Here is a 27,865-nt window from a genome sequence, read left to right as displayed (position 1 = left end):
GCGACGATGGAGAGGTTGAGTCGTCATCCCGATGTGCTCGTTCAGCATTTTAAAAATACTTCACTGCCCACCAATGTTTATTTGAATGACTTTTGTGCAATTGCAGCATCCAGCCGGCTCACTGAGGCCGCCAAGAAGCGGGACATGCAACTCATGCAAGTCCCACATTTCACATGGCTTTCATACAAACCTCTGATGTATGGGGTGTGCCTGAGTGGGCAAACACTTTCTCTGCACTGAAACGATGTGCAGACACACACCAAAAGGTACCCCTTCCTCCACTGTCTTCGTCCCAAACATACAACATCCTCCCTCGCTCTTTCTTCACTGATTTACAGCCTCTTTCACCTCGAGCGTGACCTTCTATGGTGACAACACTCACACTTTTTTTTACCCTTTGCACAATCTAACCTTGCCTGAATTTTCAGCAGGTACTAAGATATTCAACAAAATAAATGTATTTATTTATTCTTTACTCTTTTAGGTGTAGGCATTGCATTGTGTTTCATTGCAGGAGGAAGATTTTTTTTTTTTTTTAAATGGCTTATTTTAGACGTACTGCAAAGTTTTCACCATAAAAACTCACTGGCCTGTGGAAGCATTCAGGAAATGTCCAATTTAACCTAACTCACAGAATTGATTCTTACCCTAAAATAACAGTTTTTGACCCAATGCACTCTGACAAGCTGTGGAGGAGCAGCTGGTGAGAACACATTTATTCTCCTTATTTCTTGCGCAGTTCTGGACAATTTTACGTCTTCTAAAACGAGATAGCAGCGACACTATCCCCAGCAGAATGTAGGGTTACTCTGCAGGAAGTAGGACAGATGCCTCTTTCTCTTCAACAGATGCACAAATCACTGAGTCACTAGACAATAGTAGGTCATGGTCCTATCTGCAGTACCTGCACATATTTTGTTTCAGTTGATCACACGTTATGATGAACCTCATTGCTTGGTCCTTACTGTGAGACGCCATAGGCAGGAACTGTGAGATTCCCAAGAATGTGCATTAGCCATAACACATCTCTAATGTTTTAATGGAGTTTTTAAGTCCTGTTGTAGAGTAACCTGAGCAAGATTGCACACACAAACAAGCGGGGATTTCACTTGTGCTGCATCCGACTTTACAAAGTCTTACATGGCTTTGAAAACCTTGAGCTGAACCCGACGATGCGACACATTGTCTTCACACAAGCCTACGTGCTCCGGTAGGTCTTGATGATATCTTTGATTGTCCTCCTGCAGATGGGGCAGCATGCGTTGGCCATCTTCTTGAGTTTGAGGCCGCAGGTGTAGCAGAGACACATGTGTCCACAGGCGTAGAGGACTGTGTCCACCACATTCTCGTAGCAAATGCTGCATTCGTCGCTCCACGAGCCCGAGTAGGATGGGAAGGTAGGGGACTCTGGGTGGCTGGAGAATGGAGAGCTTGGTGTTGTACCTTAGAGGGAAGACATTGGAGATGTGTGAAAGGGAGAACTTTTACTAAGAAATGCCAAAAATTGGAGGAAGGCTCCCAAGCAGTTCAGGCAGACAACTGTAGTTGTATTGCTACGCTCGCATGTGTGACACATATATCCAGTGTAGCTTTTTATTTAAACTGTTAATACCATCCCTACTGTTTTTCTCTGCTAATTAAGCTTCTTGTGCTGCCATTATCTGCCAGAAGTTTTCCTGTCGTGCTGTCTGCAGCTTTTAACAAGAGCGAAGTCTGGGTTCACAGCTTTTTATTTAAATAGTTTTATTGTCACGGCTGTTTTATTGTCCTCCTGCATGTCTGCATTTTAATCAATTTCAGAAACAAAGAAAACAAACATCTGGACAGAAATTCCCGGGGGGGGGGGAGTAATGCTAGAGGGAAGATGGAGAGAGGAGTAAAGTGAAACACTTGGACAAACCTGTGGAGGAGGAAAAGACTGTGTAGTAGCTGGAGTTGAGGCTTGAATTGAGGTTGATGTTCAAGGGAGTGTTGAGGTTGGGTTCAGAGTTGCCGCTGCCAAGCATTGTGGGGGTGTTGGGTGTAAAAGATGGGGAGCTGGGGACCGAAACGCCTCGTGGGTCCGGGTGTGGAGATGAGCCTGAAGGTAAAGAATAGATATCTGGGTCACAACAAAGATTTCGCAACATACAGATAATCTATGAAAGTAACTGTTAAAAAGAGCCAAATGCAATGCTTTCAGAACTGGGAATCAAATATTTCATCTTTCACACTCTGAGGAGTTATTCAGAGCTGATAATTAGCAAATGGAGGTGAGTGAATATCTTGTTGCATCTCTGTTACTGTCTGTCTCTTTCTCTCTCTCACTCTCACACATACATTAAATCTCAATTACCAAGCAGATGACTTGTGAGGCCACAGCGTCTGCGTGTGGGTGTGTGTGTGTGTGAGTCAAGAGCCCATGAGTTGGTGTAGTCTCGTCGGGGACCCCCCCCCCCCCCCCCCCTCTTTTCTTCATGAGCCCATGATCCCTCTGGGTAGGGTACAAAATGCTTTCACAGACGATCTGTTGTCTGTCCCATGTGATCCGCTCCCCCATACCCACCGGCTCTGGCATCAGTTCTCATATTGGCGGACAAATTCTGATCCAGCCTGCCTGGCAGGAACACGCCATTGTTGTTTATACATTGCCCTTCAACTGACCATGGCAGAAATATTGCCACCCTGTCGGGCTGGCCGCTCACTTGGCACCACCGTCCTTCCATGTGTCAAATGATCTAATATTGGTAGTTTACATCCTTACACACACACACCACAATTTGCTTGTCCAAACTTTCCTACAATGACAGTGTTGAGTGGAGAAACGACTAAAAAAAGGACCACAGATGGTGAGAAATTGCTGAAATAAAAAAATACTGTTGGTTTAAAATAAGAGACACATTTCTGTGGTCTGTTGTTAGCAAAACAATGCATACAGTTTGTTGCATAACTCTAGCTACGCGCTCCGATCCACTGCTCTGAAGTCGTGCATTTTCTTTGGACCACTCCAAACACTGCAGTCTCAGTTTCAGCCTACGTAAACAAACCATAGTAGCTTTTTTGTCATGCAACAAACGACTTGCTGCTTAAAGAATCAACAGACGTGGCAAAATATGCACGAATACAGGACCTCTGGTAATCTATACAAAAACCTTTCCATAATTTGTGTGCTTTTTAGTTTAGTGCTGAGATCAATGTGTTTGTACCACTTTGCTGAGACGGGCTTTTTTGAGAGTCCTCTATTTATTTATATTATTATATTTTAAAGTGGATACAGAGACGAGTAGTCGTACTGTAGCATTTACACACCATTCCATTACCTACTTATCGTGATCCATGTGGCAGCCCGGCTGTTAGCAAATGTCTTGGTCGACTCTAATAAGGCAGAATGGAAAACCTGCATGTCTATTCATATACCCTTTCATCAAGCATACCTTTCGTCTTGTCTTGTATTGTATTATGAATTTAGTGCTGGCTGTTTGACCAGAATGAGTATGTGACTGTCTTTAGTTATGCAGGCAGTACAGGAGACTTATGTGGTTGAGCATGTGGTGGCTTTCAACACTTGCTTATCAAATAAGCAATCTGTTGTTCAGGTTTTAAACCTGCAATAAATAATTCTTTGGCCACTTGGGGGCAGCAGAAACAAGCTTGTAAACACAACACGAACATAACTTTTTGAGCCGACGTGGCAAACTTGTTAGCAAACAGTTGCTCATTTACACATTCAGCAATTGCGGACAGTGTTGCCAGATTGGGCTGGTTTCCGGACAATTTAGCTATTTTTGAGTAAGTTGGGTGGCTAGTAGATGAAATTTAGGCTGCAACATTAGGCATAAGACTCATTATCTACTCATTTAATTCTAGAATGACATGAGTTGTATTAAATCTGAGATAACGGAGGACCTACTTACCATGATGTCGCCATCATTTACATTGACAAGAGCATTTGGGTTTCTGACTGCACTCTTTTTGGGTAGCAATAGCCTAATTATTATATACATTTTATATTTGGTTATTAGATGCAGATATATGAAGCTTGTGATGGGTTTTCAGTTGCGCATGTAATCGTTTTTTATGGTTTTAAGTTGTGATTGGTCTGGGATGTGATCAGACAACACTGGTTATGGAGCAACACTAGTATTCATAGGGTTGAGTTTGTGTCCACCTAGTGAATGTAAATCCAGAATGTTTGCTCTGGGAAATATGTCTTTTAAGCAGCTAGCTTAAAGGCTTCCCTCTGGGCACCAGCTAGCCGCTAACCGTGTCTTTGTGTCGTACAGGTTTGGAGCTTTGTCACTGAAATCAGCTTTCTGATGGACCCGAAAACGATCAGAGCGGTGCATGTGAATGACTTTGAGGACTGGAAAACCAGCAATCAGTTAAAAGATGTCCAAACCCTCCGTAGAGCTGAAGGGAGCTTCAGAGTCGGGTGATAATTCCCCGTAGGTTTGTCACTCAGTGTGACCCCCTTTCAAATTTGATCAATTGTTCATATAAAAAAAATATTGATTATAGCAGCTTTAAGATTACACAACTACCAAAAGGTCATTATTGATTCCAAATATCTCGCATGAAATTATAAAGATAACACGGACAAAATGATTATGTGAGAGCAACAGACTCCCATCTGTTCCACTTCACAGGCTCGACGACACCCAGCCATGACAAACTGTCACTTGCCTCACCGGCAATTGTTTCCATGGCAACTCGTGGCATGGGGCTCCAGCGAGTGGGTGAGCAGAGACATCACAAATGCACTCCCCACAGCTGGAGTGGTTAATGACTTGAAGAACGGGTGGCGTGTGCCACCGGGGGGTCCGGGATGTGTAAGAAAATGCACAGGAAAAAAAAAAAAAAAAGGAGATGATTGGCGGACGAGTGTTAAGGGAACGAACTGTGGGTGGAAAACCCAGCATCTCAAACCTCTTTGCAATTACATTTTAATAATGCATATGGAGGGCATCATAAGGCGCTATCAAGGACCCCATCCTGAGGCATAACGCTGGCTGCTGGTAGCCCACGCATGACAGAAATAACCTCCTCAGCCATGGTCTGACTGACTACATGAAAGAGAGGAAAAACTGAAATCCACAAATGAATCACCAGACAGAATTTAAACTAATTCTAAACAAACCAAAGTATTTTTAACATCAGTTTCTAAGAAAGGTTTGCCTGTAGTAATACATTAACTGTAAAAAAGAAAGAAAGAGGGCGAACTTAGCTAGACGACAACACTGGGTGGAGGAATCTTGTTTTCAAAGAACTAAGATGAATTTTCTTCATCTGTGGCGACTGCACACAAATCAAAAGCACTCTGCAGTATTTCAGTCATTATACTAAGTCGAAGAAATGCTGGAGCTCCATCTTATGAAAAATGGAGAATTTAAAATCCTTTTAAGTGCAGAACTCTTAAAAACCGGGTGAGACGTACTGAATATTTCAAACTTGCATTGGATTTGCACAAAACGTGGTGAAGCTTCTTTAACTTTTTGCTGAAGATGTGTTCAATGTCCTAGAAAATAAACTTGCCATATCGGAGACTTTTGAAATTCTCAAAACTATAGGGGAACATTGCTACAACATACAAAGAATGTGTTGTGCAGAAATAGACAATAAAATCATCTAAAGATCTTCACATGGAGGCAAACAAAAAAACTGTTTCTCACGTCACCAAAAGCATGGCTTTAGCCTGTGTGTGGTTCATAACATGTATGGTTTCACTTTCAAAATCAAAAGAACCCAGAAATTATTTTGGAGAGGAAATAATACCAAAACGTACAACCACTGCTTGACATTAAACCACCATTTTCAACAGCTCCTGAAACCATTAGACATTATATGTTCTCATCCTGTCCCACATCCAGGGATGATTAACTTCCGGTATATCATTGTGTGAAATCTGCTGGAATCAAACGGCGCTGACAGAAACTCAACTTCAACAAAGGATACAAACTGTGAGGGCGTAGAATGTAAATTCCCAAGAGATATGAGTTGATAAAAACTCAAGGGAGCAGAGAACACGGCTAAGGAGGGGGAAACTATTTCATGACTAGGCCGAGTGGGAATTCAGCCTCCAAAGGTCATTGAAGGATCTCAGACTGCAATAACTTCTGAATAGAAATTGTGTTAAGATCTATGGAACATGCTCAAATTCCTTGAACCGTGATTTGATTTAAAAGTCAAACTATTGCTAAAACTAATGCAAATATGAAATATTGATCTGTGTATGTACTTTTTCTTGTACCAATAAGGCTAAAATCTTAGTTTGTCTCTTTTTGAGTTGTGGGTTTTCTTCCATAGTCCAAGAACTTCACACATAACTCTGAATAGTAATAAGAAGGCACTGAAATTAATGAAAACAAAATGAAAAACAACTAGTCATCATATATACTTACTAATGTTTGAGGACTAGTTGTTTTTGGAGGGAATAATAACCGTTGCGTTGCATTCCCAAACAGATTTAAGATCATAAAGCTGTTTCTATGCAGTTAACACACAACCTAAGTGTAGTGAGCTCGTACCTAAAATCCTGAGTTGTGTGAAGGTGCCGTGCAGACCGTAGAACATCCAGAGGGGTCTGGAGTTATCGACACACAGCTGCATCCCTGCACTGATGCCGTTATGGCTCATCATGACCTCCCCTTCTGCGTTCATCACAAAGCCCAAGATATCTCCGCTGTGGAGCGGCACCGCCACCCGACACACGGCCCAGAATTCCTTGCGGTCAACCAGGGACTCTGGGTTGGACGGGAGGTCACTGGGCCTCAGGGTGGCCGGGTCACATGATGTCACACCGTAAGAGAGAGACCCGGGCCGTGTGACACCCGCCTTCACCTTCACAAACACGGTCTCTGAGCAGTGCATCGGCCGACTGGTGAACACCAGGGTCCTCTCTTCACCACGGTGATCCAGCCGCGCCACCGTGTGCTTATCCAGCGTGGTGACGTGGACGCCGTGCACCGAGTGGAAGTGCAGATCAGTGTCCAAATGGCTGGGCAGCAGTGAGCACTGCTGCGAGTTTTGAGAGTTTTGGGGCACATGGCAGGAGGCGGAGCTTAAGCGCTGTAGCCGTTCCTCTTCCTCATCCTCTTCCTCCAGATGCATCTCCTGTTGCTGCAGGCTCAGGTCACACAGGCTAATGGAAAGGCGAGGGTCATCCCCGTTCCGCTGAATGGAGGCCCGGTGGGCCGCAGCAAAAGAACGAGGACGCAGGCAGTCCAGGGTCACCATCTCGCTGTCTGGGGGGGGGGGGAAATAAAAACACACACAAGAATGTTTTATACTCGTTTGTTTGTAGTGGTTTGAAAAGAAAGATTCAATCTGAAACAATGTCTGTGGCTAATACAGTCACAAAAATCTCCATTTACTGTCTTTCCAAGTGTCCAGAGAACCAAATTGAATCCAAGTACCCACTAAGTATTTAGCATGTTCCCATGTACAACTTGCTATATTGACTGTCTGTTTGCTGTTCGTTCATCATACCTGTCTTTGTTCAAGAAATGGTGCCTTCCAGCTCCTCTGCTTTATAATGTACTCATGCTAATGCACTCTCCGTACTAAGGCTCAACAATGTCAACAAATACGTCAACGTTTCCATACTTAGAAATATATCGTGACTTTAAGTGGGGGCATAATGTAGCTGCCGGCCAGTGGCTAGATCCCAGTAAAAGAGACGTAACAGCTTTATGTAACGTTGCAGGATAAGAGATGCACATGAAGCCACTGAAAGACAAAAAAAGCTTAGCTGTGTTTGAGCCTCCCACTCTGTCTTTAGCTCGGAGTCCTGTAATAATAAACCACATTTTCTAACTTATCCTATTTCTTATTCCCATTTCCACATTTTACCACAGTTGAAAGATGAAAGGTTGTGAAAATGCAGACATTATTGTTGGCAATTTAATTCACATGGAGGATTTTAAAAACTCTTTAATGAAGCCAGTTTACCTTCAGTCTTTGTCAAGGATTAAAAGGGTATGTATAGTATTCTGTGGGTGTCAAATAGCTGAATTGAACTGCCACAAGTCCTAGCTGTTTACATAACAAACTGTGTCAGCAGCAGTGACTGTATTCTACCTCCATACACAGTTAACATTTTAAGTTATGTGTCTGAAGGCGAAAAGCAGCTTTTTTAGTTTTCTCCGATCGTCAAAAGGGAAAGGCGTTCTAATCATGTCTCTCTCACAAATGGCCCTTCCTATGCTAATTCTGCTTACTGTAAAATAGCAGCCACATGGGAACATCGTTGCAAAACAGAAAGTCTTTCCGTGCACACAGTCGGCACAAAAGGATCTGTATGGCGGCAAGCTTAAGGACATGCTGTCACATTTAACACGGCCCTCCAACACGGGTTAAAATTAGCCTGATTGGACATTTGAGGTGAGTGGGGAGGGACAGGCCGAGGGATGATTGACACGATGGCTGAGATGTGTGGCTCTAAGCCTCGATCTGCTTTGAGCTTACCCTTTGGTAAGTGGATGCAGTGGGAGAGTGCGACAGAGGAGGAGAGGATGAGAAATAGGGTGGACACTTGAGAGAAGGGGGCATACCTCACCAGCTCCCCTTTATCACACATAGACAGCACATCTCCGGCCAGCCACTGATAAACTGCTTGAACTTAATTACTTCCTCAGTCAAGAGTGTCCACAACCAAGCCTGAGGCTCTTATTATTAGCAGCCTTATCGTCTTCAAGGCAAAGTTAGCCGACTTTGGGCTTACAAGAGATAATTTCTATTCTTGCTATTGCGGCTTCCTGCGGTTCACAGTTTGAGTGGCGCAGCAGTCACAACAAACCATGAGGAGAATAGCAATGTTACTGTACAAGGCGGTTTCGACTTATTGTGGAAAAACAAGATTTACAAAAGATAAAAGAAGACAAAACGATGAAAGATAAGCCACATAAATATGTATGATCTCTTCCTTGGTTTGGTCTAAAAGGAGTCTGGGAAAGAATTTAACACATAAAACAGCTGACAAATGTGAAAAAGCTTCGAGTCACACAGCGAGATTGCACAGATGAAACGCACAATACGCTGTGTTTATCTTCCGTGTCATATCGTGACATGAGTAAACTAACATTCATGGTTGCATGACAAGAGGTGAAGAACTGCTGTCAAAACAAACACACAGAGCAGAGATACACAGTCCTGTTCAAAAAGCAAATGCATTCTGGGAACCTGTACGCCCGGGGGTATGTGGAAATATTGTGAGCCCAACTAATTAGAGAAAATGGAAATTACATTATGATTAAAATATATAAATACTCATATACAGAGTCAGCTATAAGAGTTATTAAACTATTAGCAAGTGAGCACAGAAGATGAAACAGTTATCTGAATATGGCTGAAATAGCTAGAGGCAATGGCTAATTGTTAAAGCCTTAACTTTCCTAATGTGCGGTAAAATTGTATGAAAAAAAAGTCACGATATTTACTTTTATCATCATAAGTTATTAAATCATATCAGAACTACATATTTACATTAAAAAAAAACTAGGGATTGACTGATTGCAATTTTCTTTGGTCGGTTTCCTTTCTAAGAATTCTAATTGACAGCATACACTTTTCTTTAATGGAAGATTTAATTTAATAAATTATAAACACATTTTAATAGTATTTACATATCAAAGAAGAGTTAGTTATTCTACACTGTGAATTTAGGCTTATTATACAGACAGTACATATACATTCTACATGTCTAAAACTATGTATCTATTGGAGAGTGCATGTGTGCCGAACAGAATCTGCTATATTTGAGACTGGCGACTGATATGAGAGAGCGAGCTATATATATGTATATATATATCTCACCACCACCCTTTCCTGTTGACTTTTTTTCCCTGTCCCGTCCCAGTCACGTGATGAAAACAGTGGAAACCTCCTATTTTGTCTTTATTTCTCATGGAGATTATCATCAAATTGACATTTGTATATTTATTGCAGAAATATAAAGTCATTTTTTTTATTTACTTAATTCTACTGACTGTTTCAAAATACAGTCCAGCGGTTTCAAACGTGGCTTCAACCACATGTGCATTCGTTTTGACTGTTACTCTGTGTTTGAGCAGACGACACAATGTTGCCTGAGGAATACTACATTTTGCTGCTGCGTCTCATTGTCTCGTTTTAGGCAGTCACAAGCTTTAAGCGAAAATGACTTCGTTTTTCCTGTCATGATTTCAATGTGCACGCAGCACATAGCCTCAGCTAGCCAGCTGGAAAGCAGACGGGTTACCACGAGGTATCATAGAAGAAAAAATAAAATAAAAAATGTAATCACCGTAGTTAGGAGCCAAAATGAACACTGATTACTAACAGCATTTGTATAGGAATGATTCTGTCCCAAGCTTTTTGATCCATATAAGCGGTATCCACTGTAGTGAAATTGACTGGCACACGCGTGAATCCCACGGGAATCCAGTGACCCGTGGGAAAAAAAAAAAAAGATTAGCCTCTAATTTGGACCATGACTCGTGAAAGGGAACTTGGGTTCATTTGGTGCTTGGGCAATACGTCTGACAAAAAAAAAAAAAAAAAAAAAAAAAAACAGGTTGGAAACCAGACTTGAGATATTCAAACGGCAATCTTTTCATCCTTTTGTAGCTGGGCTGTTGACACATTTTGTTTTCACTCTTGAGCCAAGTTTTCCTGTCAAACTGCTCACTCATTAAAATGTCGCTCACACACACCGACTGGTGCAGTCTTGTCCTTGGTCCTCCGAGTTATGTTCGAAAATTAGGCACGGGCACTCACAGCACAATAACTGCAGCTTAGCTCAACTTTTAAGATTTGGCGATGCTTCAATGGTTTTACAATAGCATGCAATGAACATAATGGTGATTATATTAAACTTTGAAATTTTAAAGTCCTTGAAACTTTTGAATAGCAAGGCAACGTCTCAATCACTTTTTCCAGGCACAAAAACGATAGACATGATTAAGTGCATGGCTGAAATTGTCGGAGTAAAATGAAGTGGTCTTTGAACAGCTCCAGCTACTCAATCTCAGGAGGAAAGCTCTAATTAAATAGAGGAACACATACCCGACTGACACTGTTCTGCAGGGTCATTGGTTGACCTCTTGTTTTTGCCTTTTTATTACGCATTGCAGCTGTGAGAAAAAAGAATCAGAAACTTGCCAGAACATAATGGGGAGGAATTTCTTGGCTCTGTGGTAGTAAGTACACACTCTCGCCAAAACATACACCTGCAACAAATCTCTCTACATGTTTCAGGATTACCTATTCAAGCAAGTTGCAACCGTCAGAACCGATCCGGAAAAACCAGTTACTGGAAAGTGAACATGATGTTGACAAAGGAGGACGTCCTGGATATAACTGAAAAACCGGCAACCCGTTTCACTGGGAAAACATGTCACAATTACAACTAACTTAATGCAGTTAAAAAGATGCCACATTGCTCACACAAATTGTCTTGCTCCACCTCATCTGGAAATGCATTTAAGAGAGAGGCCTGCATGTATTACAGTGAAGTGTTTTTTGATCAAAATAATTCAATTACATTTTTATGTTACCCTCGTTTTAGTCTTGAACGGCTCCCGGTTAGACAATGGCATGGTACTGAATAGATGAGGGAGGGTTCAGTTGATTCCTTGGCCCGGTGGAACAGGATTAGGAAGCTTTTGGGGGCTTTAGTGAAGTTGCAACCTCTATACAAGGTCAGCTGCACCAATTGTGTGCTTGTGTGCATTTGGGGATTTGCCCTAAGTATGCATGCCTAGGAGGCCTATCCAGGGCTCTGTCTAGAATGAGTGAAGTCATCTGTCATGAGAGAGGAGGCTGTGGGAAGAGGGGGGGGGAACGTCTGTCCCAAAAAGGAGAGGGAAAGGCTTTCGCTTATCAGAGAAAAAAACAAACAAAAAAAAAAAAAAAAAAAACAGGCTCCAAGGGGAAATCTGCATTGATGAGCTTTTAAGGTGTGGTATCCCACTCAAGATAATGGCAGAAGTGTATGAGTGTGAAGCAGGAGGGGAGAGCGCTACGATATCGATACACAGGGTGAAGCACAACAGTTTGCGTAGCTCAGATGCCATGTGCAATAGGAGCCACATACGTGGCGTTTTTGAGAGATGAAGTCGAGTCTTTGGTTTAGTGCCAGATGGTTCTGAGATTTGGACCGTGATTGTGGAAAGAAAGGTGACAAATGGCTGCAGTGAAAACGACGCTCAGCACTTCAGGGATGTCACAAGGGCACAGTGTTTCCCACTAAGCTTAGCAAAAGTGTATCTGGAGTGCATGCATAAAACAACATGCACTTTCACACAGCCCTGCTTTGAGTCCTTTTTTTTTTTCGTTTAAAACCTAATGTCGAGTGTTGAGGTGTTTTTGGTGTTTCAATCAGATCTCAGACACATTTCTCCAATTATAGATTCATCTCATTGTTTTGGTTGAAACACCCTCTATGAAAACTGCATACTGCATACTACAAAAAATACACAGAATACAAAGTACACATTAACGTCTTCACTGGGACCAAACTCTGTTGAGCTGAAAGTGATTAGTTTCCTCTCAGAAGGCTTCCCTCTGTACAACTCGGCTCCCAGGATCTAAACCTGACAGGCTCCATTACGATTTCTATTTTGATTTCTCCGCAAATCTGTTCGATTCCATCTGGGTTGATTAAATCCCAGCTGAGGCACAATGGTCTGTCCAGCAGCATTTATTTTGGTTCAACAAATCAAATCAATTCCAAGCACTGAGATCACTTGAAACAGAGTTCACAGAAATACACAGACCCAAATCCCGCATGTGTATATGCTGGCAGATGTTAGGCCAAAGAACACTTTCGTTCATACCGGGGCCTCTGATTTCATTGTAACCAACTGTCTGACAGAATGACTTAACTTCTAGAAGGAGAATCCAAAAAAATCTATTATACAATTTGTAAGGAGGTTAAGGAGCCTGGTTAGTTTTTGATTGAGTAATAACATTAAAACCAAAAGGTTTTTTTTAATTTTTTAACATGAGCAATGGACAAATCACTGTGTAAAGGGAAAGATTTCGCTCGTGTCGTACACAGATCATTATCTGTAGAATCTGCAGTTCCTCTCAGCTCTACGGATGTTTTTAGCGTAAATTCCAGAAACTGTAAGTAAGCATTGTAAGCTGGCTTTAGTATTTGTTTTAGCCCACATGCTGGACTAAATGCAATGGCAAAGACAATTCCCCCTTCAATGTTTCACCGAGTCCGTGAATATCTTATTTATTATTTATTTTTTTCCAAGTGATTTCTTGGCACTTTCTTTTCTTTGCTCTTAACTCGCACCAGCCTCGGAGGCAGCGTTGCCATGGTTGCTTTCATCCAACCTTTTTCTCTTGCTGGCTTATTATCTTGGGAAAGGTGAACTGCTATCATCAGCTTCAACTTTTGTATTTAAGATCTTCTTCTCTTCAATGTTCTTGGCCGTACTGCACAAGCCTTGTTCAGCTCCCAACCTGAAGTCCTGCCTCCACAATGTGCTTATCTTCACATCTTTAATATATTCAAACATGTCACAGCTTTGTATTAAAGCATGCTAGTCTATAAATATATGTAATAAACAAGGGGCTACGCTAAAGTGCCTTTGCCCTGGAATTTAGGTTATCTATATCTGCATCCAGATTCAACCTCTTGTATAAATACTACACTCTAATCCTTGTTGTACATTGTTTTGGCAGTTGGTACACAAAAAAGGTGACTCATGCACTATAATTATGTATCTCTATCATCGGGATATAGTGCCAAGTGCGCAGCTGCAGATGCCAATCAAGATGGAACTACTGCAAGCAATTACAAATTTAAAAAACATCACATTTGGCAATTAAAATAATGCACTGTAGAAGAAGACACTCCAAAATGATGTGACTATAGCATGAATGTTGGCATTTTCAGTACACTTGTTTTTTTTCCAAAATGAATGAAAGTAATAAGTAGTCTGGATACAGGAATTGTTAGATTTATCACGTAAAACTATGTTATGCTGCCCCTGGGAAGGAACTGAGGACTTGGCCGAGGAGCAAAGTTACAGCTTCAGCATCAAACATGGTGGGAAAGCTAACAGGGACGATGTACCTACTTAGAAATGGACAAGGTTACCACAGCTTTGGTCCGCAATTATTTCCAGCCTCACAATTTTTAACCAAAAAAGGTATCAACATGGGCCGAACTGGTTCTCTTGACCTGAAGATAAGTTGCAGGCTTCAGTAACTTCCAAAAGAGGAGAACTTGGGACACGGTCCATAGTCTTGAAAAATCTTAATGAGACGATAATCGGGTTTAAATGTTCAGTCCCTTGAAAGAAGGATCAGTTTTCATACGATTTATTGGTGTGATCAGCACACAGAGAGAGCCAGAGAGAAAAAAAACAAAAAAAAAAACAAAAAAAAAAAAAGAGTGACAGGCTGCAGTATGATTCATGATTTGAGTCCAATACTGCCAAAAGAATTCAGCTCAAGGAAATTACTAAATGTTTATAATATGGACATTTAGCATCTCTCTCTGCCTTTCTTCCTCAATGTCTGCTGTTTGCCTTTGGCAGGAAACTGATAATTGACAGATGACTTTGCATATTGTTATTACCATGCTGAATTTCCAGTTTATTGTTTTTGGAGTATTTTGCAGTAAGCAACTGACCAGAAATTGAACATATTTTTACAACATCCATTTGCAGTACTTCAGGGTAATCAACCCCTTCAGGCTTATCGTGTGTCTTCATCAATCAAAATTAACAAATGAGTTTAGCTCTGATCTCTTATGAAAACGGGCAGGGGCCTCACCTTCAGTGTAATAAACGTGATTAAAGACACAGTTTAACACAGCATTTAAAGTTTTACTCATATTTGATGTTTTATAGCCCTTGTTTTATTTTGTCACCCAGTCATTGTATTTCTGGCCGCTTGCGTCAGGTTGCACCAATCGGACCCCGCTATATTTAAAACCATTTCATCCACAAATCAAAACCTGTGAAACTCCACATAATCTGCTTTGACAAGTGAAACAATAAGTGAGATCTGTAGTGAGTGAGCGTTAGGCCCACAGAGAGAACGCGGACAAAAATAGACACAAAGAAAGGAAAGTACGGCACAATCGGGTTCAGACAACCCAACATGTTTGTGCAGCACAGAGCTTTTCAGCATTTAAAGATCATTTATCTGTTGACAAAACCAGGTATGAGTGAAACGTGCAGTGATCTTTAACTGCGTAATTACAGACGGTTTACATTTTTGTTAAAATAACATGAGTATCAAATGATAACAGTTTAAAAACTGTGAAATATGTGCACCAGTAAATCTAAAACAAGACGTCAGCCGTGCTGGCTTTAAGAGGCTGTGCTTTAGCTAAATGCATGCTCGCAATGACAATGCTAGCATGCTGGTTTGAGCTAAAACAATACGGTGATTAACTGATCAGTCGTTTGACAGACAGACAAACAATGATGAGGATGAAAATGTATACAAAATATTCTTTGGTTACTGCTTCAGAGGGCGTGTGACCAAATAGCGTTTATAGCGGCTGAAAAGCGCTGGTAGGACACTGGGGAGCGCTTCATCAAAAAAGTGCTCCCACTGTGTGTGGATTTTTACTTCTGTGACCATATATCACCACTCTAACCCCCATTGTATGATAGACTGGCATCATCCCTTTGATTGTTGTTATCTATTTAGGCTACCATCTGTTCTGTCTGTTGTGTTTTTCGCCATGAGCCGGAGGACTGCCTGAAAAGGAGCGACAGTGACAAGATTTTCAACTAGAGATGCACAAAAAAGTCGAAGGGCTATGTGCAATTCTTTTTGGCATAATGGTGGTAAATCAGAATCGGAACCGTTTATTTCCCTGGTATGTTGAACATACAAGGAATTTGACATGACGGGAGGTGCATAACATTTAACAATCAACAACAATCAACACAGTGCAAAGTAGTAACATATTCAAATTTACAGATGAGTGGACATCAATATTTGTAACACATCTGTCAAATAATTGTCGAGTCATTTGAAACAAAACGACATGGTGGCACTATAGAAAAAGTCCCAACGATCAGCAAAGTCATAATCTAAGAACTATGAATGTATTCAGTAGAGTATATTTAAGTTAAAAATCAAACCTGCTGGTGGCGCCAGATGAAAAGTCAGGGAACCACAAAATCATAGTTTCATTCTCTGGAGACCATGAATGGCTGTGCAAAAATCGTACACACATCGTACTTCTATTGACCAAATTTCATTCCCATCCATAGAGCCACGCCACTCACACGGCTCAAAATCTACATCTATGCAAACTGTATTTAAAAAAAAAACACCAGGTCCCTCTTTCAAAACCGCTCCCTCTGTCCCTCGAGGTGGAAACATTAGTGATGTCTCTCAGGATGTTAGTAAGCATAACAGGCATACAGCACCAGGTTTTCCCCAGCATGATGCTCTACAGGCTTAATGCATTGCAATGCCATGTACAGACATGATTGATGTCAACACCTTCCTCTTAATCACCTGAGATGCATGCAGCCTCTTGACAGTCCGGCAGCCATTTTGGATTCTTCTCTAATGACTTGGGAAGACAGGTTGCAGATGATGTTAGCCGACGCCGGTCTCACGGATCACTACCAGTCTGTCAGTGATTAAGTGACTCATCTACCTCTAGTAAACAAACCCCCAGTAGAGCATCTTGCATCCATCAAAGGATGCCGTTGGCTCGCTCCGCTTATCTACCTTGGAAGGAATCCATCATACCTGTACACAACGGTGGATGCTGTGGTCTCTCGGGAGTCATCCTATAAACAAACGCATTGTGTTAAGACATGTGTAAAGGAAGCACTGTTCTTTTGACAGCAGAAAGGTATAGCATTCCCATATGCGTCTCGCTTCAGGGAAATGAAACTGAAGACTCTTGCAAGTTATTTAGTGACCTGATTTCTGGAGCTTCTACAACAAACTTGAAAAGTTGACAAAAAAAGAAAACTTTACAGTTTAAAATAAGTCTGTTTGGAAATGGTATATTTGTTTCAAAAAGTTGTATCTAAAGCCAGATTTTTTTTTATAGAACTGCTCAGAAAAATATAGTAATTAGAGACATTTGTAAAAATACAGCTGACAAACTGCTTTGAAAGCAGTTATGTTGCTTGAGACATACTATACACTTGAGGAAATCTTTTGTCACCCCCTCTAAGCCCCAATGTGTCTCAGCTTAGCAAAGGCCGTTCTGTACAAAACCCAAGCAAGGCACTTCAGTCTTTATTGATAGCTGCGTGAGTAGGACAAGTGTGGTGATGTAACAGATCTTTCTTGAATTGCATGGGCAGCATTGTTGGTCTGCACAAGCCCTGAGGCTCAGCTTGATTTCAGCAGATTCATTTAGCTTTCTCTCTTACGCAACACCATCTCAGCTTTCAAGCTGTCTCACTGATCTCAGGATCACCTTTGACTCCTTGCATGGGTGGCTAGCTACTGAACTGCACTCCCTTGATAAAAGCTTAGAGAGGAAACAACACCGCTCTAAAAAGGATCCTTCAAAATCAGAATGAGACCTGATGGCAGGAAAGCTGTTTGGCAGCAGGTTGCACTGAGAGAACAGAAAAGGCAATGATGGATAGCAGCTGTGATGAATTCCTTAATCGAGTGTGTAAGGATGTAAAAGATCACACAGACACAAACGGTGTTTGATGCATATTATCCACAGGATCAAAACAACAACAAACTTCTGACTGTAACCCTGCTAAAATGGATCACTTTCATAGTAGGTCATCACTATCGAATGAAAAATAAATAGAAATAGTTTATCTTCATCACGATTTCAGAATGAATTTCTTAGAAATACTCTCCCCAGGAAGGATCATAAAAACAATTAGTTGAAGCAAAAATAATCAAACCACTAAAATGTTTGAGGAGAAAAGCAATGACGCATTGTGCCTGTAACACTGGCTTCAGGAGACGTTTATACTCAGGTGGCGGCTCGCAGAAAAAGTGTGACACATGTGGTAATGTGTGCCGACATGTGAGCGCTTTCATAACTAATCAATGGAATATTTAAGATCAGGAAGCTATTCGCAGAAAGGACGTGATCAGATAAAGTTATGCTCAGTACATGGTCTTAAAATAAGCGAGACTGAAGGCTGATTGCTCTGAGCTGATGGTTGTGTCAGCTGGGGAATGAGGTCACATCACAAGAATGGTTCAGCTGAGAGAAACAATGTTTAGGGAAGTGGGGATCTGTTCTCACTACTCATATATACCTCTATTTCCTCAAAGAAGGATTCTCAAAAAGTTGGGGGTCTCACAAAAGACAGATTAACAACAGAAAGGTTGAATTCGGAGCAGCAGATATCGTGATATCCTGACTTTTAGTCCCTCGTTTGGGTCACACTCCAGAACTTTGAATCCTACAATTCCCATAATGCAACGTAATACCATCTTTCCTTAATGGTAAATGCCCATATCTTTCAAACCCCACATCTCAGTTTGCAACGCAGCCTTTAATGCGGAATATGAAATCTCAAGCCCAGGTCAAAATATAAATCTTATAAATGCAAAACCTGCAAAAATAAGCGTTAATCAACCACCCAAATTCAACCACCAACTTTATGCTTTATAGTAGCACAACTGTCAGAACTGAGGACTGAGACAAGGACAGAGACAAGCTCACCAAGGGAGCACTGCAGTCCGAAAGCAGCTACAGATGAGTAGAAGGATCGTTAACAGTTTTCTTTGTTGTTGAATAGGACAAAACAAGTAACTCTTCATGAAAGACATCATATCTCTCTCTCTCCCTCACTCACTCACACACACAAACACACGTCCCTCGGCACCTGAAAATAATGGATTGTGAAGCGCTTTTTCACCTCATGAAAGTAATACCTCTGAGGTCCAACCGGTCGACCAACCCGACCAGAAGGTGTCAGCCCAAGCTGCAATCCTAAATCGATGGGAATACACCTTTAAAAATGTCCCTTCAGAGCCATAGAAGATAGAAGACATTACACAACTGTCTCACGAACTGAGTGCTACTCTTTGTGACAAGTAAACTGATCCGCATGTGTACAATTGGTGGAGTGCCCCTTTAAGAAACCTTAAGCTCTTGAAACACATTATCCGGCTGACACAGCAATCTATATAACTTAAGTCAACAAGTCTATCTCAACTTATTTTCTCTCATATTTTTACTGTCTAGCACATTTATCTCAAAAGCCAAATCAAGGTCACCTCACCAAGCCATTCTCTACACTCCACAGAGCTCATTCACAGCTCCACGCTCCATTTGTCTCCTGTAAAAGAAAACAACTGCAGCAGATCTGTAACTCCCACCTGGACAGATCGTGTGATAACAAGCACACAACAGGTGATATTTGGCTCAATCTATCAGCCGGTGCAGCATTAATATCAGACCCAAGTGTAAGCATCATTAAGAAACTAAATGCACCCTTCTGTTGAAGGAAAATATGCAAATGTGCCAGTTTGCAACACCAGACTTTGATGTGTCCGCCCATATTTCAGAGACTAAGTGTTTGCTGAAGTTCAGCCAAACTGCCGAGACAATACTGGGCCTTTGAGATATACCACGCTCTCCAGGAGTGAAGCTCTCGGGCTACAGAGGAAAGCTGATAGCCAAGTGATCCTTGAGCTTGACTGAGGGCCGAGGCTTTTCGGTTTAAACCATCAATGTGGGGATGAAGGTGATCGATGTGGGAAAACCAGAGTAGAAACAGTGGGATTTAGGGCTGCCAGCCTCATTCACAGGCACAGATTACATGACCTACGACTAAACATTAAGGGATATCTTCATTTTAATTGTAAAATGGATCCACAGAGTGGGGCTTTCCTCTGGTTTGACTGCTTAGAAAAAAAAAAAAAAAAAATCACCCCAGACATGTAATTCCCTGACATCATCCCTCCTCTTTGTGCGTCCTCTTGGGATGACCAACACACTCTTGTTCTTCAACAAGAGCTGTGTGCTGATCAGCACCACAAGGCCAGTGAACCCCAGATAGTGGCACTCTGGTGCTGGATACCAAACGGCCCATCACGAGATAGCATGGTTCTCGCTGTCAACCACACGGGGAGAAATGAGGTTAAATGGCACTATCTACACAATATGGGAGCCTCCTCTATTGTTATTAATAGTGCTGACAGCCTCTATTCTTTGGAGACAGGCTGCGTAATTCTTGGAAATGGTTATAAATAAGTACTGAGGCGTCCACAAGGATCCCCATTTATCTATTTTGCATAGTTTTGTATTGTTTTCCAAAATAGAGACAGCTGTTTTTGATGCATGATGTGTTTCATAAATGCATCTCAGTGTACCATCCAAACATACTTCAGTGGGAGTGAAAAACTGCTGTTAATAATTGTGGAGGACCTGTTTGCTCTTAATTTCTTTGATGTAATGACCCTTTAAACAGCACATAGAACTTGTTTGAGCAGACTTCAGACATTTTGAAATTCCCCCTCCAGGGAAATGTCTTTGATATTAACGACCGTGGTAACTATACAATCGAGCTAATCTTTCACCATCTTTTTCCACTGAGCTATTTGGTGAAAGTTGGAAAAGTGGAGCAGCTGTATGTAACATCACCTTTTAACCACTCGCACTGAAAAAACATTAGATGCAGAAAGGTTTCTAGTGGTGATGCATTATAGCAACAAGACTCTGTGAGGTCTATGCTGATGTTTAATGCTATACAGCATTAAACATCTGCATGCTAACATGCTGATGTTTAATACTGTATAGTTGATGTAGTTGTTGCTATTGTTGCTATGCTTCACATTTTAGCACCAAACACAAAGTACAGCTGATGCCGATAGGAATGTCAAGAGTTTTTGCAGATATAGAAGTGTTGGCAAATTGTGATTCAGAGGACCACTAAAGTCAATGAGATTCATCTTCTGGGGACCATGCATGTTAGTACCAAATTTCTTGGAAATCCTTAAAAGTCATTGAGATATTAGTCAGGACCGACAGACTGACATTGCCATACCCAGAGGTAAGATGCAAGCATGGATAAAGATCTCTTGTGCTAAGTTCACAATTCTAACAGTAAATATTTCCTGGAAAGGACCTGGTTTTGTATGCATGACTCACCTAGCAGCTGGATCCCCCTTGTGAGGCCGTAGATGTCTATGAGAGCCCACAGCGGTTCAGAGATATGTACCCCGCTGAAGAACAGCATTGGGCTGGAGTCGTCGATGCGGTAAAACACCCGGCCCTTCTTGTCCACCCAGAAGGAGATGACGTTTCCCTCGTTGGAGAGCTCCTCCGGCAGGGCTTTTGCCCAGAAGCCGCTCTGTGAAACCAGGTCGGGGCAGGCGTACTTTGGCAAAGTGTCTGGGTTGATCCTCGATGGGTCTTTGGATGTAAAACCAAGACGCAGAGCACCGCTCCAGCAGCACTGCTTTTTAGTGATCTGGAGAATACATATTTTTGATTCATGAAAATGTACTTTCTGTTGTGTAAAACACAAGGTAAAAAGACAGCCGTGCTAGAGGCTCTATGAGGCGGAATTTTGGCACATGCAGTACTTTGAGCTAAATGCTAAAATCAGCATCCTTACATGTTCCAACGCTAACATTCTGATGTATAGCAAGTATAAATAACTTGAGTTTAACCGGTGTAACTAACAATTTCAAGGTTCATTATCTTATTTTAATGTGATAGCATTTAATATGGGCTCATAAGCACCAAACACAAAGAGGATGATAAGAATGTCATTATTTTTGCAGTTATTTAGTCAAAAACCTTTTGGACAAATTCAAATTGTTACCTGATTTACGCTATATTAAACCAAAGTTTCTACATTTCATCGTGAAGGGGACTTCAATGTCTGTACCATATTTCATGGCAATTCATCCAATAGTTGCTAGATAATCCTGAGATATTTCAGTTTAGACCAACACACAGACCAACATAGCCATCCATAGTGTCAAGCTGTTAGTTTGATTCAAATTGATTTTTAGCTAACACAAGTTCTCTTGGTATGTTTATCACCTGCAAACGATTTTTTGTCTTCTTTTGAGCCTCTATTTACTTTGCATTTACCGTGCCAGATAACAGTGTTCCTCACATGGCAATGCTTGCCCTGCTCTCTCACTTTCGAGTCTTAGATGGCCCGATAGGTGAAGTGGAAACTTGATCTAAGCTGCTGCTGCTTTGGCCCACACAAGTGCAGAGAAAAGACACAAATACAAAACAGGGGACAGCAAAGATGGGGGATGAAGAGAGAGAAAGAGAGAGAGAAAGGGAGGGAGGAGAAAAATGAAAATATGCTGAGGAAATGAAAGAGTGAATGAGAGAGAAATGATTTGAACCTACTTATCACAGTCACAATTAGCGTCCTAATTAAATTTAAATTTGGTAAAACGGGCCTGACATTTAAAGAAAAAAAAAAAAAAGATAGAGTTTTTCAGTTCATTCTTCATTAGCCGTCGCATTTGTTTCCATTATGAGAACTTCCTACATTTGCGTTTTGTCACAATAGTTTCTATCAATGCCCCATTTAGAAGTCTATTGATTTCAATTATATTTTTATATAGTTACTCATGCTGGGATCTTTCAGTTGACCTCATATTGTAATTTTTCGACTGTAGCTTGTACTCTCAAAACATGGTCAGATTGAAAATATACTATTATTTGCAACTCGGACACAGCTATAGTTTTACCTTCAGTCGAACTTGTTCATACACAGCGATAGGTCTGTTGCTGAAGGTGATGGCGTTGCAGAAGCTGGCTTGTCTCTTGACGGTCCTCTGCGACATGTCCATGACGATCTGCGAGCCCTTAGTGCTGGGATGGAAGAGGAGAGGGAAGGAGGACAAACTTCCACACGGCTGGATGGGTAGGCAGCGCTTGGGTTTGTGGTGGCATCGGTGAGATGTGGCGGGAAACGGCCCGTTCAGAGAATCTATGTGGGGAAAGAAAAGTGATTGCTTGTTAAGTCTGGCCCACAGGTGGGGAGAAGAAAATACATGACTGAATGGATTCTTCTTGGGACACAATTTACAGTAAAATAGCCAGATTTTAGATTAGATTAGACTATTAGATTACACAGTCTGGACCACCACAGGCTTCATTTTATATACTGTATATTCTAACATTGGGAGGTGGACTCCTGGTGACCTGCTGTCACATGTCATTTACTCTCACATATCTCATCTGTTTCTGTGACATCCAATTAAGTCAAAATGAATTCAAATAATCTACTTGGGCTCTGTTTTCAGTTTATCAAGGTAGCACAGTGCAACCATACATCTACTGTACTGTAGACATGAAAGAACAATGTGCAAGGTAAATTACATGCAAAAGTGTCCTTGGATGGGAAAAAAAATACTCTTTGTTATTCTGCTTATTCTTTATAAGAATAAGCTGAATATTACACATCACCGTGCTTGAACACATTTGTACAACAATCAGTAGTGAGGCAGAAATGTAGGATAAAGAAAACAAAAATGAGTAGCTAAAATGTAAGGGGGGCTTCTAACTTCATCTCCAACAGCTGAATTATCGCTGCAGAAAGCAAACTTCAAGATGTTACAGGAGTTCTCGATGCGTGTATGTTCAGCTGGCTGTATATTCAAGGCTACTCTTAAAATGGCGAGGCATGGCTGTTGCATATTTCCAGTTGTGGCTCATGTTTTAAAGGGTGTATATTAATCACAGTATTTTTGCCTGCGGGTCAACTACACACTACCTGCCTTATCAGAACGGGGGGGGGGGGGGGGGAGAAAATCACGATTTGTAATTGAGGTTTTGGGACATTTATCATGTTCTTCCTGGCCAGAAAGTAGCGAAATCAGAGCTGACTCAGATGGGAACCCTTGACTCATAGCGTGCAGCAGAGCTTTTCCCGTGTGAAAATGCGAGAATGATGACTGATCCCACTTAAGAGAGCAAAACATCTTCTTGGGTGTCAGAAAGAGGAGTTTGCTCAATGTCATCATGAGCCTGTTTTCACACTCACTCCCTTTCACGAGGACCAACTCTCCCTATTTGTGTTTTCACAGTTCTCTTCAAAGCACAAAACCAAGGTCACGGTGGTGTTGGTTCTCACAGACATTGGGATCTCATTAAATGTAAGGCAGGATTATTCAGACTTGATGGATGACATGGTCAAATATAATCTCATCAAGCGATTTGATACAGTTTTCTGTACGACAAGTCCTCTCTACAATGCCATGTGAAGCCAATGTGCCCAGATTGAAATCCAAATAAATAATTCAGGCCTCATTAACACTTCTTCGTCCTTGAGAACTGTTTGTATTTTCACACCTAAATTTGGAAGTCTGCGGAGGAGCTGCTGTGTTTGTTCGTGAGAGAAGCAGACTATATGAGCCACTGCTGAAAGACGACTATGCAGGCTTTCCTTTTGAGTGACCTTGGCGGGTCAAGAGGTTTGTATTGTACCCTGGAGACAAATCAATCAACACTGTCAGGATTGGCAGTGACTTCTGAGACCAGCTCTGATATAACGACACTATTGGATGTTAAAGTCTCTAATTTGTGGAGGTTAAACATAGGAACTAGGAGTCTTTCCCTTCACATTACAATCACAGATGCTCTGCCAAGTGTTCTGGGCTCAGTGCAGTGTATTTGTTAAGCTCTTTGCATGCTCTTGTCGCTGCAGAACAATGTTGAATTGTGCTCTGTGAACAACAGTGGTCTTAAATTAAGTCATAACAAATTCTTCAACCATATTGCATCCATGATGTCATGTCAGACGTGATGTCTTCTGGAAAACAAAACAGGACTTATTGTACTCCATTAACGACCAGGCCCAAGACTGGATAGTGCATTTCCTGTAAAGTCTGAAAACACGAGCTACACCTCACGGGCCTTGTGCTTTACCATCTAACAAAGAGTCCAATAACATCTTTCTTTTTCACTACATTGAGATCATTTCTGCTGCTTTGAAATTGAATTCTCCAGTCTGTTTTCTATTTTACATCCCAGGCATCTTGGGTTTACAGCATTCAGAGCACACAGAGGACTTTATTAACTATGAATGAAGTTGGATAAGTAAACAAATGAAACAATAAAAATAGCACATTTGATTGAATGTAAATGACAGCTGGTTAGAGCCAAAAGAGCTGATGATAGAGTGGCTGTTAAAGTGTGTTTAAAAAGTCACGCAACCTGACGGAGACATCGGGGTAAACAGTGACCAGAGCCCTGTCACGATAAAAGAGAGGTGCCATGACGAATGTCAGATGAGCCAACTTAAGGAAGGATAATGTTACTTAATGCACCACCGCACACAACCTGACTGCCTTTGCTGTCATTAATTGGATAGGACAAACATTGCAGAGACAAAGAGTGGCCCTGGCCAGTGTCACCTGGCCTCTTACGCTCTTACTCTGTGTTTTATCCCCGGGCTCGGTCTCACTAAGAGGAGCCCCAGCAGAGGCCCCAATGTGGTGTGATGTTCGTACGGCGGCTCGGTGGCCCCTCTCTCACAACACAAGCACTCACAGGAAGCATCCGACAGAGCCAAAGGGAATGTATACGTTTTTAGCTATTGCAAATATGTCAGAGCTTGTGTGGTTTCAGTACAATGATTCTTATACAACACTAGTAACGTTTTAAACGTTTTCTATCCCATATGTATTGCTGTGTATCAGTCCTGTTACTTTTACAATACTGTTCATTTTTCATCTGGTGACATGTTGTGAATTATACTCTAAAATAGAAAAGACGTCCGCCCTGATGGTCTCCCCAGTTGACTGTTTCCTTCACAGGCAGCATTGTGTTTTGTAAATGATAGAAGAGTATTATAATGGTGGACAAAGTTTGGGGCCTGTGGAAAAAAGTCCATAAATACATTTTCAGTGGACAAATCTGTTGGAAGCAATTGAAAGTTAGTTGATATCTTGGACTTTAAAGAGATTTGTTTTTAGTCTTTTTATCTTCCAGGCTAACAGGTATGTACATATTGTAATTTACTGTACTGTAAGGTTTAGGGCTGCAACTAACAATTATTTTCGTTATATATTCATCAGAGATTATTTTCTCGAATAGTGGATTGATCATTTGGTCGAGAAAACTCAAGGTGACGTCAACAGTCAGAAACCCAAAGATTGTCATCATACAGGACAAAGAAAAAAAATGTTTACGAGCTGGAACCAGGAAAGTATTAACTATCTAGTAATATTAATAATGAACCATCAGTGCTACTTGTTTTGGAGCTATTTTATAAACCAGGGGGGACACAAGCCAAACGTGAAGCACAGTTTTTGAGCTAGCGAATCCAATGTTACTTGTAATCTCAACGCTATGATCATTTAAAGACTTCACTCACACACTCAAAACATAAAAAGAATCCCCTTTCTTGTAAAATGGTTCAACCTCTGTGCCAACTTCACACTGTGATGTCTAAACTGCAGTAATACAATCATGCAGTTTGCCAAATGGGGAGAGCTGAAAGGGGCCCTGCAACATGACAGGGATGACACATTCAGGGCCCTGACTGAGCTCTTGTCAGAGGGCCAAGGATTTCTAGTAGGACGTTTTCAGGAAAAAGCAGTATTCTCATATTTAAGAAGCAAGAACTAGAGAACACTTTGCATCTTTGCTTTAAAAACCTAAGTGATTAAATAATGATAAAAATAGTTGATGACTAATTGTCTGACCATCGAGTTGTCAGAATATAAAACAAACTAATTTTGCACATTTGAATTGCATTACAAAAAATAAGTTCAGGTATACATGTTGAATGTATCACTTACAGAAAGCAAATGAAAACAGACATTATTATTGTCTTGGCAAATAACGAATGAGTAACTCAGGAAATAAAACCCTAAATTGTGTGTTGCATTAGCTAGAGAGTGTCTGCAAGAAAATCTAATGTCTGAAATGTGAAAATGGATAAATAAAAACGTCCAATGCACCACTTTGATACATGTATGATAGCCAAGTGAGTAGAAAGATACAAGGACATAAAGCTGTGACACAGTTTACTAACATGGAGGCATTCAGGAAGCCTGTGAGTGTGTCACTTTCAAACAAATAACTAACCATGTGGGAAAAGTTATGAACAAACTTCACTTTATCCTTTCTGACCTCTTTTAATTGCACTGTAGGCCAGATTCACCAGGTAGAAGAACACTATTGAGAAACATCTCCGGGATGTTTATATAACATGATAATGTACAGGGTTATCAAATTGTCATTTCCTCCAGTCGTGACTTACAGAAGGTGGAAAAACTTGGCTTCTTTCACTTCTCAGTTATTTTAGTCAACCAGGACGCCTACAGTTTTCATGCAGACAGGCTTGAGGCTGCACAAGCACGCTTCCAACTCGATTACATCGTCTCCTATACTAATATAATCACTTGCTTCATTAGTAATATAGAATCAATACCCGTGATGCCAGATGTGCTTACCGTAGAAGGTATTCCTGGTGATCTGACCTCCCATGGCTGGATGCAAGGTGCGTTCACCTTCCTCTCTTAACTACCCGGCGGGATCCACAGTATTCACACTCAGCTGTGCGTCATCAGCGGCGACATTATAACGAACACGAGGGCGTTCGCGTAAAAAAGTCCCGACAGTCGCTCAGCGGCAGGTTGTGTCCGTCCAAAGCCTCGTCGACATGAAGCAGCAGACAGCAGATCGGGCGCTCTGCGGCTCGCTCCACTCCGTGCAGAGATCACGCTGAAATTAACATACAAGGTGGTGGAGGTGGGGCTTCCCGGGACTATTAACGCTGTGACTACCAAAGAGGGGACATCTCCAGATCCGTCTACAAAGCAATGACACGCTATCATTATTGACAGGACTCAGAGGACACTTATCTTCCCCTTACATACATTTTAGACCTCTGTAGAGACTCACGAGATGACGGGTTTTCTGCCTTTATGTTTGCAGTCACCAATCAAGAATGTCCTGTCTTTCCATGGTCCCTGTAGTCTTTCC

The 27,865-nt window shown here is 41.4% G+C and overlaps 1 protein-coding gene across 1 annotated transcript; it reads right to left on the bottom strand.

The window, feature by feature from the left end:
* Positions 1-524: 524 nt before the first annotated feature.
* Positions 525-27,733, bottom strand: LOC116399686 (E3 ubiquitin-protein ligase NEURL1-like). Its single transcript, XM_031877017.1, has 6 exons — positions 27,334-27,733; positions 22,618-22,859; positions 21,044-21,365; positions 6,504-7,220; positions 1,901-2,080; positions 525-1,443 (listed from the first exon to the last, which is right to left on the bottom strand). The coding sequence occupies exons 1-6, from the start codon at positions 27,365-27,367 to the stop codon at positions 1,199-1,201; spliced, it is 1,740 nt and encodes a 579-aa protein (XP_031732877.1). The 5' UTR covers positions 27,368-27,733; the 3' UTR covers positions 525-1,198.
* Positions 27,734-27,865: the final 132 nt, after the last annotated feature.

The sequence above is a fragment of the Anarrhichthys ocellatus genome, unplaced genomic scaffold (genome assembly GCF_004355925.1).
Source record: "Anarrhichthys ocellatus isolate YVR2014 unplaced genomic scaffold, GSC_Weel_1.0 scaffold3, whole genome shotgun sequence".
Lineage (NCBI taxonomy): Eukaryota > Metazoa > Chordata > Actinopteri > Perciformes > Anarhichadidae > Anarrhichthys > Anarrhichthys ocellatus.
The sequence above is the reverse complement of the archived record's forward strand: the minus strand, read 5'-3'. Positions and strand labels throughout refer to the sequence as shown.